At 50.8% G+C, this 12,028-nt stretch overlaps 1 protein-coding gene across 1 annotated transcript in view; it reads right to left on the bottom strand.

Moving 5' to 3' along the window:
• The window catches only part of LOC147576210 (scavenger receptor cysteine-rich domain-containing protein DMBT1), a 101,135-nt gene that overhangs the window by 20,298 nt on the left and 68,809 nt on the right, over positions 1-12,028 (bottom strand). The window contains exons 38-44 of the mRNA XM_086679468.1: positions 10,819-11,036; positions 9,859-10,193; positions 8,218-8,269; positions 6,843-6,881; positions 5,134-5,164; positions 1,246-1,289; positions 143-457 (exon numbers count right to left, since the gene is read on the bottom strand). Coding sequence (XP_086535594.1) covers positions 143-457; positions 1,246-1,289; positions 5,134-5,164; positions 6,843-6,881; positions 8,218-8,269; positions 9,859-10,193; positions 10,819-11,036 — 1,034 coding nt within the window. The remainder of the gene's footprint in view (positions 1-142; positions 458-1,245; positions 1,290-5,133; positions 5,165-6,842; positions 6,882-8,217; positions 8,270-9,858; positions 10,194-10,818; positions 11,037-12,028) is intronic.

Raw genomic sequence — 12,028 nt, 5'->3', positions numbered from 1 at the left:
CCAATGTTGAGAACAGACCCTAAGCGTGTGTTTGGAGGACGCCGAGGGGACCCGAGCTTCTTCACATTCACTTCCAGGTCCCTCTCTCCCACCCCAACAGCTGTGGCTCCAGCAGCGTCAGGAGAGAGTCAGGAGTGAGTACCTGAGCAGATGACCCCGGCGTCCTCATGGTGGCCACAGTTGTGGATGGACAAACCCAGGTGCCGGCACTGGCCTAGTGTGGTCTCATTGCCCCGGCACTGCACGTCGTCCAGGAGGATGCTCCCCACACCTTCCCCAAAGTGGCCGTTCCCCAGGGCTCTGACGCCCTCCCCGCAGTCCAGCTGCCGGCACACAACGCGGGCTGCGCCGATGCTCCAGAGGTCATCACACACGGTCCCCCACGTGCCGTTGTGGTACACCTCGATGCGACCTTCACAGCGGTTGCTCCCATCCGCCAGCCTGATGATGGGCAGGTCTGGGGAAGACTCGGGGTTGTTACTGGAATGGGATTAACTCTTCCGGCAAGTAATTTCTCATAGGACTTTCCTGTAGTTTTTACCGTAGCGAACCCCGAAGTCCTATACTCTGTAATCTCTTATTCCTGTCTCCAAGCCCCATAGGAAAAAGTCAAATTAGTACTTATCAATGCAATGACTAGCTTTTCCAAGCGAGCTCTGATTTCAGATATTTTGTTCCCTCATTTCCATCTTTGCATTTGAAATATAATTGCAAAGATAAGGACAGATATCTATTTCAGAATGGAGTCATTAAATTGCTAAGCAACAGCATGGAAATAGGTCAGACTCAACTTCTCATTATTTTCGTCGAGCCAAACTTGCACACTGGCCCAGATTCACAGATTTTATTTAAAAATTTTTTTAATGCTTATTTCTATTTGAGAGAGAGAGAGTGCATGCAAGAGGTGGGGGGCACCGAGAGAGAGAGGGAGACACAGAATCCGAAGCAGGCTCCGGGCTCTGGGCTGTCAGCACGGAGCCCGACGTGGGGCTCGAACCCACGAACTGCGAGATCATGAACCGAGCCGAAGTTGGACGCTTAACCAGCTGAGCCACCCAGGCGCCCCAAAAGCTAGACAGATTGTAGAAGCAGAGACTAGACAAGTGGCGGGCCCCGCATGCCACATCTCCCTCCATGGCAGGGCCGAATCCACCCCAGCCCTGACATGCCCAGCTGTAACCTCAGGGAGTCTGCTAGAAAGACTCAATAGCTAGGAAGGGGTGAAGGAAGCAGTCAAAGGATTACCAACTGCAGGAGCTGTTTCCGCTGATTCTGGGGCAGCTTCGACAGCTGAAAGAGAAAGCGCAAGGCATTCATGTCAGCAGGTGCGCACTTGCAGAAACGCTCGTGGACACACCAGCCGATGGACACGTGAACCCACATCTGTCCCCGTGTGCCGGTTCGGGAAATCCTGGCAAAGGCAACTGCGCTTCTGAGACCTCCTTTCCCTCAGCCGGTGAGACCGAGGCTTACGGAGGCTAATTGGAAGCATCTATCTGAGCTTTTCCAGGGGGAGCCATCCAGAGCCACTCGGAGCTGAGACTACAAAATAGGACAGATGAGCCTCTCATGACATTTTAATTCAGAGTTCTCATCGAGGGATGCCAAGACTTCTTTGTAGCACCAAATGCTCACTCTACAGATGAAATGGAACAAAACAGAACAAAACTACCCAACAGGGGCGCCTGGGTGGCTCAGTCTGTTAAGCATCGGACTTCAGCTCAGGTCATGATTGCACAGTTGGTGAGTTGGAGCCCTGCATCAGGCTCTGCGCTGACAGCTGGATCTTCTGTCCCCCTCGCTCTCTGCCCCTCCCCCGCTTGCACTCTCTCACTCAAAAATTTAAAAAAACATTGAAAAAATTTAAAAACAAAAAACCCCAAACTACCCAACAACAAGGTGGGATAGAAATATTCCCACCTTGTCTGTATCTTCCCCCATTTGGGAACCTTGTTTCCCCTCCCCGAACTGTGAGACGGGAGTAGCTCTGGGCTGTGATGGTGGGGGGGAGGGGGGGAGCGTGGAGGGTGGAGGGGTTGGGGAGGTGGGTCACAGATGTTTGTTACGCGCATTATTTAGTAACAAAAGGTAACAAAGCAGGGTTTTTCAACATTCAATCAGCTTTTTTGAATGGTTGCATAAAATTGTCCCTAATAGCAAGAAAATCACGAGCTGGGCAATCAGCAGCTCAGGAGAGGTTTCCCATCTAGCTCTTTCTGAGAAATACCTTCATGAGAAATTTATGATGTTGATGCACATCGAAAAATCATTCCTGACAATGAAAAACCATCCTGAGCAGGGGTATAACTTCCTGCTTTACAGGCATGTTTTTTGTTTGTTTGCTTGTTTGTTTTTTGCTCATAGGATCTCCCTTCTTCTTAGGGCCAGGGGAGTGGGCTGTGATATCAGACAAGTGTGACCACCATCCTGGGTTAGCGGAATCTGAGGGGGTTCCTGAGACATGGGTCTCTCTGTGCTCCAAATGGGAAAATTCCAGGCAAACCGGGACAAGCCATTTTCATGACCTGGAACCCCAAGCCTTTAGGGTCGGCCTGCCTGACAGAGGAGGGAACCCAGTCTAGGGGAGTTCAGGTACCTGAGCAGACGGCTCCGGCATCCTCGTGGTGACCACAGTTATGGACCGACAGGCCACGATGGATGCACTGCCCCAGGCTGGTCTCATCGCCCGTGCAGCGCACATCGTCCAGGAAGATGGGGCCCGAGCCATCGCCAAACAGACTGCTCCTCGGGGCTGCCAGTGCCATTCCGCAGCCCAGCTGCCGGCACACCACCCGTGCGGCCGGCAGGTCCCAGAGGTCGTCGCACACGGTCCCCCAGGTGCCGTTGTAGAGGATCTCCACGCGGCCCTCGCACCTGCTGCTCCCCGCCGCCAGCCTCACCACCGGCAGATCTGCAGGAACCAAAGGTCAGAGAGGCTTGAAAAGGTTCCCCGGACTCTCAAACGAGACAGCATTTCCAGTTGGAGAATTCTAGCCCCGTCTGTAGTCTGTGTCCCCCGGGAAAGCAAATCATATATGCAGAGGAGACCATGTGATGGCTTCTTGTTTCTGAGATTCAGCACAAACTCCATAGTGTTTTGCTGTCAGTGGGCCATTTCTTATGGAAATATGGGCCACATGGTGGCTTTGCAGATGACCACTTAAAAACAACTGTCTTGGGGCGCCTGGGTGGCTCAGTCAGTTAAACGTCTGACTTCAGCTCCAGTCATGATCTCGTGGTCCACGATTTCGAGCCCTGTGTCGGGCTCCGTGCTGACAACTCGGAGCTTGGAGCCTGCTTCAGATTGTGTCTCCCTGTCTCTCTGTCCCTCCCCTGCTCGTGCTCTGTCTCTTTCTCTCTCTCTCAAAAATAAATAAAATTATATATTTTTTTTAAATTTTTTTTTCCAACTTTTTTTTTATTTATTTTTGGGACAGAGAGAAACAGAGCATGAACGGGGGAGGGGCAGAGAGAGAGGGAGACACAGCATCGGAAACAGGCTCCAGGCTCCGAGCCATCAGCCCAGAGCCTGACGCGGGGCTCGAACTCACGGACCGCGAGATCGTGACCTGGCTGAAGTCGGACGCTTAACCGACTGCGCCACCCAGGCGCCCCAAAAATATTTTTAAAAATTAAAGAAAAAACACCCCAACTGTCTGCTTTTATTCTCTTTTGGGTGTCGTTTGTCATGTGGTTTCTCTAAAAATTCAAAACAGTTCAGCTGGATGCTTGGGGTTCAGACTTCACATTTTTGACCCAGGTCTCTTAAAGAATGTTTGGAATGTTCAGAACAAAATTAATTTCACTTTACTTGAATTTTAAAAAGGATGAGGTGTTTATCGGAGGATGATGGAGAAGGTTGGGGCTGGAAAATTGCACAGCAGAAGAGGGGCGTCGCTCCTACAAGAAGGTCAGATACTCACTGAGTGAAACTTACCCCCGAACCAAAAGCAGATGAGCCTGGTTCTCAGATTCTGAGCCCCAGAGATGGGGCTGGTTCATGGGGTCCCCCTGGAGAAGGGCCCACAAGAGCACTGTGTGGCTCAGGACCTTCCTATGGGCCTTTCAGTGATGCCACTGAGGGTGGGTGGGTGACTGGCTCGGCTTGAAAAGGTCCCCACATGGGGAGAACCCACCATACCACCAGCTTGTCTCTGATGAGCACAGCTTTTATCCCGTACGGCACCGGGGCCATGAAAATTATGTTGGCTACATTTCTGTGGGCCACAAATGCCAGCCTAAGAAAAGAAGTCGCAAAATGTAAGGACGGAAAAAATACCTATTGGTTGGAAAACATGTGGCTGTTCCCCAGGAGTTGCAGCAACTGTACATGTGAAAAAGAAAATAGTCATCGTAAGTATCTTCTAAGCCAACAATGCAATTTCATAATCTCCTCAGTACCGTCTTTATCACATGCGTGAGTTTGCCTTTAAACAACCCCATCCAATCTCTGATCAGATAGTTAGCATTTATTTTTTTAAAAAAATGTTTATGTATTTTTGAGAGACAGAGAGAGAGAGAGAGAGAGTGCGCGCACATGCACTCGAGCGCAAGCGGGGGAGGGGCAGACAGAGGGAGCCACAGAGTCTGAAGCAGGCTCCAGCAGAGCCCGACATAGGGCTCGAACTCATGAATTGTGTGATCATGACCTGAGCCAAAGTTGGAGGCTTAACCAACTGAGCCAACCAGGTGCCCCTAGGTAGTTGGCATTTAAAATGTGATGGTAGCTCATACAGGTGATACAGGTGTATGTATTATTCTGGTTAAGTGTAAGAAAATAAGAGAAATAACGTGGATGTCGGGATTGTGAAGGCGTGGCCCCACAGGCCCAGCACCTTCTCAGAACCACAGAGCTTTGGGTCAAGGAACCGGTGTCTCCGTCCTGCTGAAATGCAGACCTCATGTACAGGAAGGAGGGCATCAAGCCTGTTAACACCCAGAATGGCTTCTCCTCTGGGTGCAGAGTAGGGCCCCAGGGGGATGGAAAACACTTCTGGGACTTTGCCTTCTGGGGAGGGTCTGGAGCTCAGAGCCACTGTCAAGGCAAGCTAAGGTTGGTGAGAGAGACCCAGCATGGGGACCCTGCACTAGATGGCTTGTCACCAAATAGCAAATAAGATGGATGTGAACGCTCAGATGCCTGTATGTCCAGCAGCTGTAGAATCTACAAAGACAAAGGAGACGCAGGGGTGGTTTCATAACAGAAACCAGGGCAGTGGAGTGGTTCGAAGGTCACTGTCTCAGTTTACACGTCACTCAACAAGCCTGTGTAAACAGTTTTTCTTATGCGTCTAGGGCTGTCCCCTCTGGGTTTTTACAGCCAGGTGTGGATTGTGTCACCAGGCCAAAAACTCTGGGGTAGTCATTCTGAAAGAATTTGCGTTCATAACGAAAATGCCACCACCAGCAATAGAGTTAACATTCTGCGCATCTATAGAGTGCCATATGCCTGAGTAGGTGTTGAATGCCTTGTGTAATCCTCCCGACAATTTTTATGAGACAAGCGCCATTGCTTTCTGTATTGTCCAATGGATTAACCTTGACGGTCACTGCAGTGGAAGGGGGCCCTCCCGTACATTAAAGAGCTCGCAACTTTTTCAGAGTTCGAACAGAAATCTGTCCCAGATGTGGGGAAGGTTTAAAGCGTGGGAACATTTCTAGACTCCATCTGCTAACTTCAAGCTTGGCGTGGCAGCTCCATGACTGGCCCAGAAGGGACCTGCGCTCATCTGAGCAGATGACACCAGCGTCCTGGTGGTGCCCACAGTTGTGTGTGAGCCAGCCGCTGAGAGGGCACTGCCCCAGTGAGGACTCACTTCCTGTGCACTTGACGTCATCCAGGAGGATGCTGCCTGACCCGGGGCTGAAACTGGCCCCAGAGAGGGCGGACACAGCCGGGCCACAGCCAAGCTGTCTGCAGACCACGTGGGCATCCTCTATGGACCAGCTGTCAACACACACCGTGCCCCAGGTGTCCGCGTGGTGGACTTCCACTCGGCCTTCACACCTGCTTGACCCATTCACCAGCCGCAGACCCAGACCCTGGGGGACAATTTCAAGCAATGACTTCCATCAAGGCTCATCCGAAAGGCCACAGAAGAGCCAGCAGCTCTTGGAAATTGTGCACGGGTGATGGATGGCGATAGATTTACTCCCCCTTTCACTCTGCTTCACTCATTTAATTTTTGCCTTGAGTATTACCTCCTGTGTTTCCTGAGGTGACAGTTGGTTGGGAAATGGTTTTGCTCCTTAGCCCGCTGGCCCAGAGACCCGCCTCATCATGGAGCCATTTCTTCTCTTCACTGTGTGTCCTGAAGTCTTGGCTTCTGGCACTCACAGGGTTTGCTGGGTTTTTTCATGAGATGCTAACATGCACACACCAATTGGTGTGTGTGCATGCGCGCGTGTGTGTGCATGCACACTCACAATGTTCTCTGCCTGCCCTTGCACACACACCGATCAAGTGATGATCACAAGGCTCCATCTATGTTGGTTCGGGATCAGGTGCTGTCACATGTGCATAGATGCTCCTGGGAGCTCATAGGGCAGTTATTCCAGACCGCCCTTCGTGTTCAGAGGACAGCGTCGCAGAAGGGAGCAGAGATGGGATGTGCTCAGGACACAGCCAAGAATAGCTCATGGGGACACAGCCAAAGACAGCTCAAGGTGGGGTTGGGGGGAGATTTGGGGTCAGTGGGCCACTCTCAGCCCTCGGGCACCCACCTGAGGCTGAGGAGCAGTGTTTCCAGTGGGGACACTTTCTCCCACGGTAGTAACACTGGGGTAATTCTGAGCTAAAACTCGAATGAGGGAAGGCCATGGAGGAGAGAGGAACAGCTTACCTGCTGATGTGGGCACTTCTGCCGGCTTTGGGAAAGATGCTAAGGACAGAGAGAAACACAACAGGATACAACATCTTAGGTGACAAGCACGTTTAACTCTCAGTTAACTGTCGGTGGGCCCTCAGCCTTGTGGATTATCTACGGTTTCTATTCTAGATGGATTCCCTTCTCAGGTCATTGCTCTTTGGGGGAGTCTTCCATCACCCTGCTGCCACGTGCACCAGGAAGACGAGCAGCTAAAGCACACTCAAGAAAATCAGAGCGTGGCAGGTATGTTTTAAAGAAAGCATTCTTTGGGCATCACTGCTGTCCAGTATAACCTACCCTGGTGCTTTCTTTGAGGTTTGGGGTCACTTCTTTTTCCTAACCCCTCTGCATATTGCATTTTACTCTTAAAGATTGTGCCGCAGACAAGCAGCTGACCTAATTTAAAATGTGAGCTGGTCAACTGTTGAGCCGGTCCGAGTCAGGGAAAGACCAAGTGATGCTTTCAGTCCCTTCATTCTTTTTATTTTTAAATTTTTTAATGTTTTTATTCACTTCTGAAAGAGAGAGAAAGAGAGTGGAGGAGGGGCAGAGAGAGAGAGAGAGAGAGAGAGAGAGAGAGAGGCACAGAATCTGAAGCAGGCTCCAGGCTCTGAGCTATGAGTACAGAGCCTGATGCAGGGCTTGAACCCATGAACTGTGAGATCATGACTCGAGCTGAAGTTGGACGCTCAACAAATGAGCCACCTGGGTGCCCCTTAGCTCCTTCATTCTTTACAACTCTGTCAGGGAGAAATGTAGAGAGCAGTATAGACAGAGCTAAACCCCTGCAGTGCTTGGAAGGAGCTGGCTGGCATCTGACTAGTGCGCCCCACATGGCGCTGCTCCACCTGCTCTACACAGAGAGAGCACTGAGTTCCAGAATGGCTTTAGGAGGCAAATATTATTATCCTCCTCCTTATCCTTGTCTAGAGGAGGACACCGAGGCATGGGGCGGGGGGGGGGGTTCAGAGATTTGTTCAAGATCCCACAGCTCATGAATGATGAAGCCAGGGTGATAGATCCAGGACATTTGGATCTATCCACAGCCCTACTGCCCAGGGTGACTTTGCCAAGACAAGTTACAGTTAATCAATCAATATAATTGAAGGGGTGCCTAGGTGGCTCAGTCATGATCTCGGGGTTGTGGGATTGAGCCTTGCATCTGGCTCCAGGCTGAGTGTGGAGCCTGCTTGTGAATCTCTCTCTCTCTCTCTCTCTCTCTCTCTCTCTCTCTCCCTCCCTCCCTCCCTCCGTCTTCCCCCACTCTTTCTCTCTCTCTACCTCTGCCCCTCCCCTGTTCATGCTCTCTCTTTCTCTCAAATTAAAAAAAAAGAACAATTGAAATTACCTGAAGTTGGGTAACTCCCAGCAGCTGATGGTGTTGAGTAAGGCAGAGAGGCTGTGAGAGACATAAATCAAACTCATTTTTCTCAAACCCAAGAGGTTGTTCTGCGTATTTGGAACAGAAAGGTCCATGTCTGGCTCTAGGGAGAAACGGCACCCAATCTGGGCATGTGAGCCCCGAGTTGCCATGGTAACAACCAGCAGATGTCCTGGGTCACTGGGCTCATTTCTGTCCAGCTACGGGACATCACAATGTCTTTAATTTGTTTTTAAACTCTGCCCCCAGTGATGGTTGCCTTATGCGGAATGCCTAGCTTGCCATTTGCTTTGGTTTTGTGATTCTTCCTGGGTGTGTGGGTCTTGCCTCCCAGAGCAAATGTCAGTTTGCAAAGTGTGGGACTACATTTGTCTCAAGGATGTGCACTGGCCGCTTGAGCACCTGGAGGGAGCCGAGGGCCAGGGTGGAGACCTCTGACCAGCCGTTATGTGACATTTCCCCTTCACCTCTGACCCACCTTGAGTAGCTCTGCCAGGGGTCCTGGTTCCACACCTCCCTGCTCTTGAAGCCCCAACCCTGTCCTTGGATGTCACAGTCAGCATGTGGCTTCCGGTCATGTTTTGCTTCAGCACTGATTCTGCCCCTTGACCTCTCCCTTCTCCTCTCAAAACCTTCTAGTATTGCCACCCTTGCTTTTTCCTTCATCCTCCCGTCATTTCGGCCAGGTCTAGCTGGTAAGCCACTTTGCCTCTTCCCAGCCAAATCCAGAAGGATGCAGAGATAGACTGGGGCTTCTGACTCCAAGTACTGAATTTATTTGCAGAAACTCAATTGGGATAAAACTGAGGAATAAGAGCCCTGGGCTGGGACCTGGGCTCCCAGCTTCCCAGCTCTGTGACTTTAGAAGTCATCTCTGTGTCACCTGGGTAACAAGGGAGATGAACCAAAGAGATGCTTCCCAGAGGTATGATTCATCACTGGTGGGATGCGAGATAATTTGAGGTGATGCATCTTCTATTTTAAGAGTCGCATATTTATATAACATTATAATCTAAAAATCTACATTGAATTCCATTCTGATTAAAGACATTTTCAGATATGCGTGGGCATGCATTGATCAGAATAGATAGTTCATCGTTTATTTTATTTTTTTCTAAGTTTCTTTGTTTATTTTTTTTAGGTGGGGGGAGGGGCAGAGAGAGAGAGAGAGAGAGCTCTGTCGGCGCAAAGCCCAATGCAGGGCTCGATCTCACAAACCTTGAGATCATGACCTGAGCTGAAACCAGGAGTCGGACGCTTAACCGACTGAGCTACCCAGGCGCCCTGATAGTTCATTGTTTATTTTAATTTGTAAACATTTTTGTATTGCTATGTTGCCACTGTGTCTGTTTGTATGTATTGTCTATTTATGGCGGCTGATCCTGGCTGTCCGTGTATGGTGGGGATATAGGAATTCCTCGTAAAATGAATTCGTCTAAGTAAAAGAAGAGGAGTCCGCGTGAAGGAAAAGTGTTAAGGAAGGTGTGGTGCGTGTGGGAGGTGGGCAGAAGCCACGCAGGGGCATCCTAGTGGCGGAAGCTCGGGAAACAGTGACATCAGGACCCCCTCCTGCTCTGAGTACAGTTGGGAATGTCATTTCGCCCACCCGCTTGTGTCAGCATCAGGCCCACCTGAGCAGATGACGCCGGCATCCTCGTGGTGGCCGCAGTTGTGGGAGAACCAGCCGCTGTGCAGGCACTGCCACAGCCTGGCTTCCGTCCCCACGCACTCCACGTCGTCCAGAGCAATGGGGCCCACGCCTTGGTGGAAATGCGCCCTGCCGGGGGCCGACACCGCCCTGCCGCAGGCCAGCTGCCTGCACACCACCTGCGCGTCACGTGGGTCCCAGCTGTCGTCACACACGGTCCCCCAGGTGCCGTTGTAGTGCAGCTCCACGCGGCCCTCGCACCGGTGGCTGCCTCCGGCCAGCCTGAGGGCCACATCTGGGGACCGCGGACACGCCTGGGTCATGCTCTGGGTGCTCCCCCATTGCCCCTGCCCTCAATGAAGGTCCCAGGAATTTCCTGTGAGTCGACCCACTTTTGAGGGCTCTCCTCTCAAGACGTGGGGAGGGAGCCACCAAGGGCTCAAGGGGGCCGCAAAGAGTACTCTCACATCAATGTGAGTTTTTGAGGGGTGTGTTTCAAAGCTTTTTCCCCAGACAGGACTGTCTATTTGACAGAGGCCAAAGGAGGCCCCCAGAAGCCCCGTGTGAGGTGGGCAGCGCCAGGCATGCTGACACTAGCTGTGGCTGCTCTTGGGGAACCACATCTTGACACAGCTTTAAGGGACTACACCTGTTTTGAACGAAACGGGCTTGGAGACAGCGTCAGACAAGACCCCTCCTCAGCACGTGCGATGTGCTCTAATATCGGAAGGTGTGTGTGTGGACATGTGGTTCCACGCGGTGTTGGGTGTTCAACCACACCCCCCACCCCTGTCAGATCTTGGGGGTAAACAAAGGAGCGTGGGGACCTTTTCCAGTCCCTGGTGCCCAGTCAGATTCGGTCACCCACCCTCGTCTTCATTACCAGGCAGCACAGGGGCCAAAATGACCAAAGGACCTACCGGTATTGTTCTCGTCTTGCACAAGAGACTCATAGGATGCAAAAAAGCCCATGTTGGTGACGATAGCGTCGCTGTGGAAGACCACCGTCAAGCGGTTTGAGGAGGAGGTGAATACTGGGGTTGTACCAGAACAGAATCTTCCCAGAGAAAAAGATTCGCTCTGTGGGCCATCAAAGATTTCAATGAAGTCGTACGGACATCCAAAGAAGTTTTCCATCCTATGAAGGTACGATATCACTCAGACTCCATCTGCTGAGGCTTTTCCTCCACCAAGCGCTGCACAGATTGGTTCAGGAAGGGAAGGTTCTGGAAGAGGTATCTGAAACCTACGTCTTTTTGCACAGATCGGAGGGAAATAGGACCCTGTTGCTAGAGGCAGTATGTATCTTCCTGTTTATAAAATCCTTTTAATTTGTAAAGTTTCCATTGAATTGCATTTCCCGAATATGGATTACAAGCACAAAGAATAGAGCTTAACTGCTATTGACAGGTATGTGGTGAAAAGTACATTTTTCTCTAATCCCTGACTAGTCCCTCTGATGTCATTCTGCTTCTTAGAAGAAGCTACAATGAACAGTTTCTTTTTGTTCCCTTCCAGATAGAGTCTAAGCACAGAAGGCAGCCACTGGAGTGTTGTTCGAAGTTTTCTTGTAGACCGTTCCCTAGCAATACCCCCTATGTGTGTGATGGACCCAAACCTGTTTAACTGATCCCCTACTGATGGCCAATTAGATGGTTTCCAATGTAGTGTTCCTATAAGAACACTGCCATGATTATCCTCCATGCACAAGACTTTATCAGTAGATTGATTTTCTGGAACTAGAATTGCTGCCTTAAAATATTTGTACCTTAAAAGGGGGTGCTTGGGTGGCTTTGTCGGTTCAGTGTCCAACTCTTGGTTTTGGCTCAAGTCACGATCTCACAGTTCATGAGATTGAGCCCTGCATCAGGCTCTGTGCTGACAGCGCAGAGCCTGCTTGGGATTCTCTCTCTCTCTCTCTCTCTCTCTCTCTCCTCTCTCTCTCTCTCCCCTGCCCCACTCACTCTTTTTGTCTCTCTCTCACTCTCTCTCAAAATAAATAAATAAATTTATTTAAAAAATTAAAGTTTTGGGGTGCCTGGGTGGCTCAGTCGGTTAAGCATCCAACTTTGGCTCAGGTCATGATCTCACAGCCCATGAGTTTGGGCCCTGTATCAGGCTCTGCACTGA

The sequence above is a fragment of the Puma concolor genome, chromosome D2 (genome assembly GCF_028749965.1).
Source record: "Puma concolor isolate L17-30 chromosome D2, mPumCon1.1.hap2, whole genome shotgun sequence".
NCBI classification, from domain to species: Eukaryota; Metazoa; Chordata; class Mammalia; order Carnivora; family Felidae; genus Puma; species Puma concolor.
Note: the sequence above shows the minus strand (reverse complement) of the source record. Positions and strands in the feature narration are given on the sequence as shown.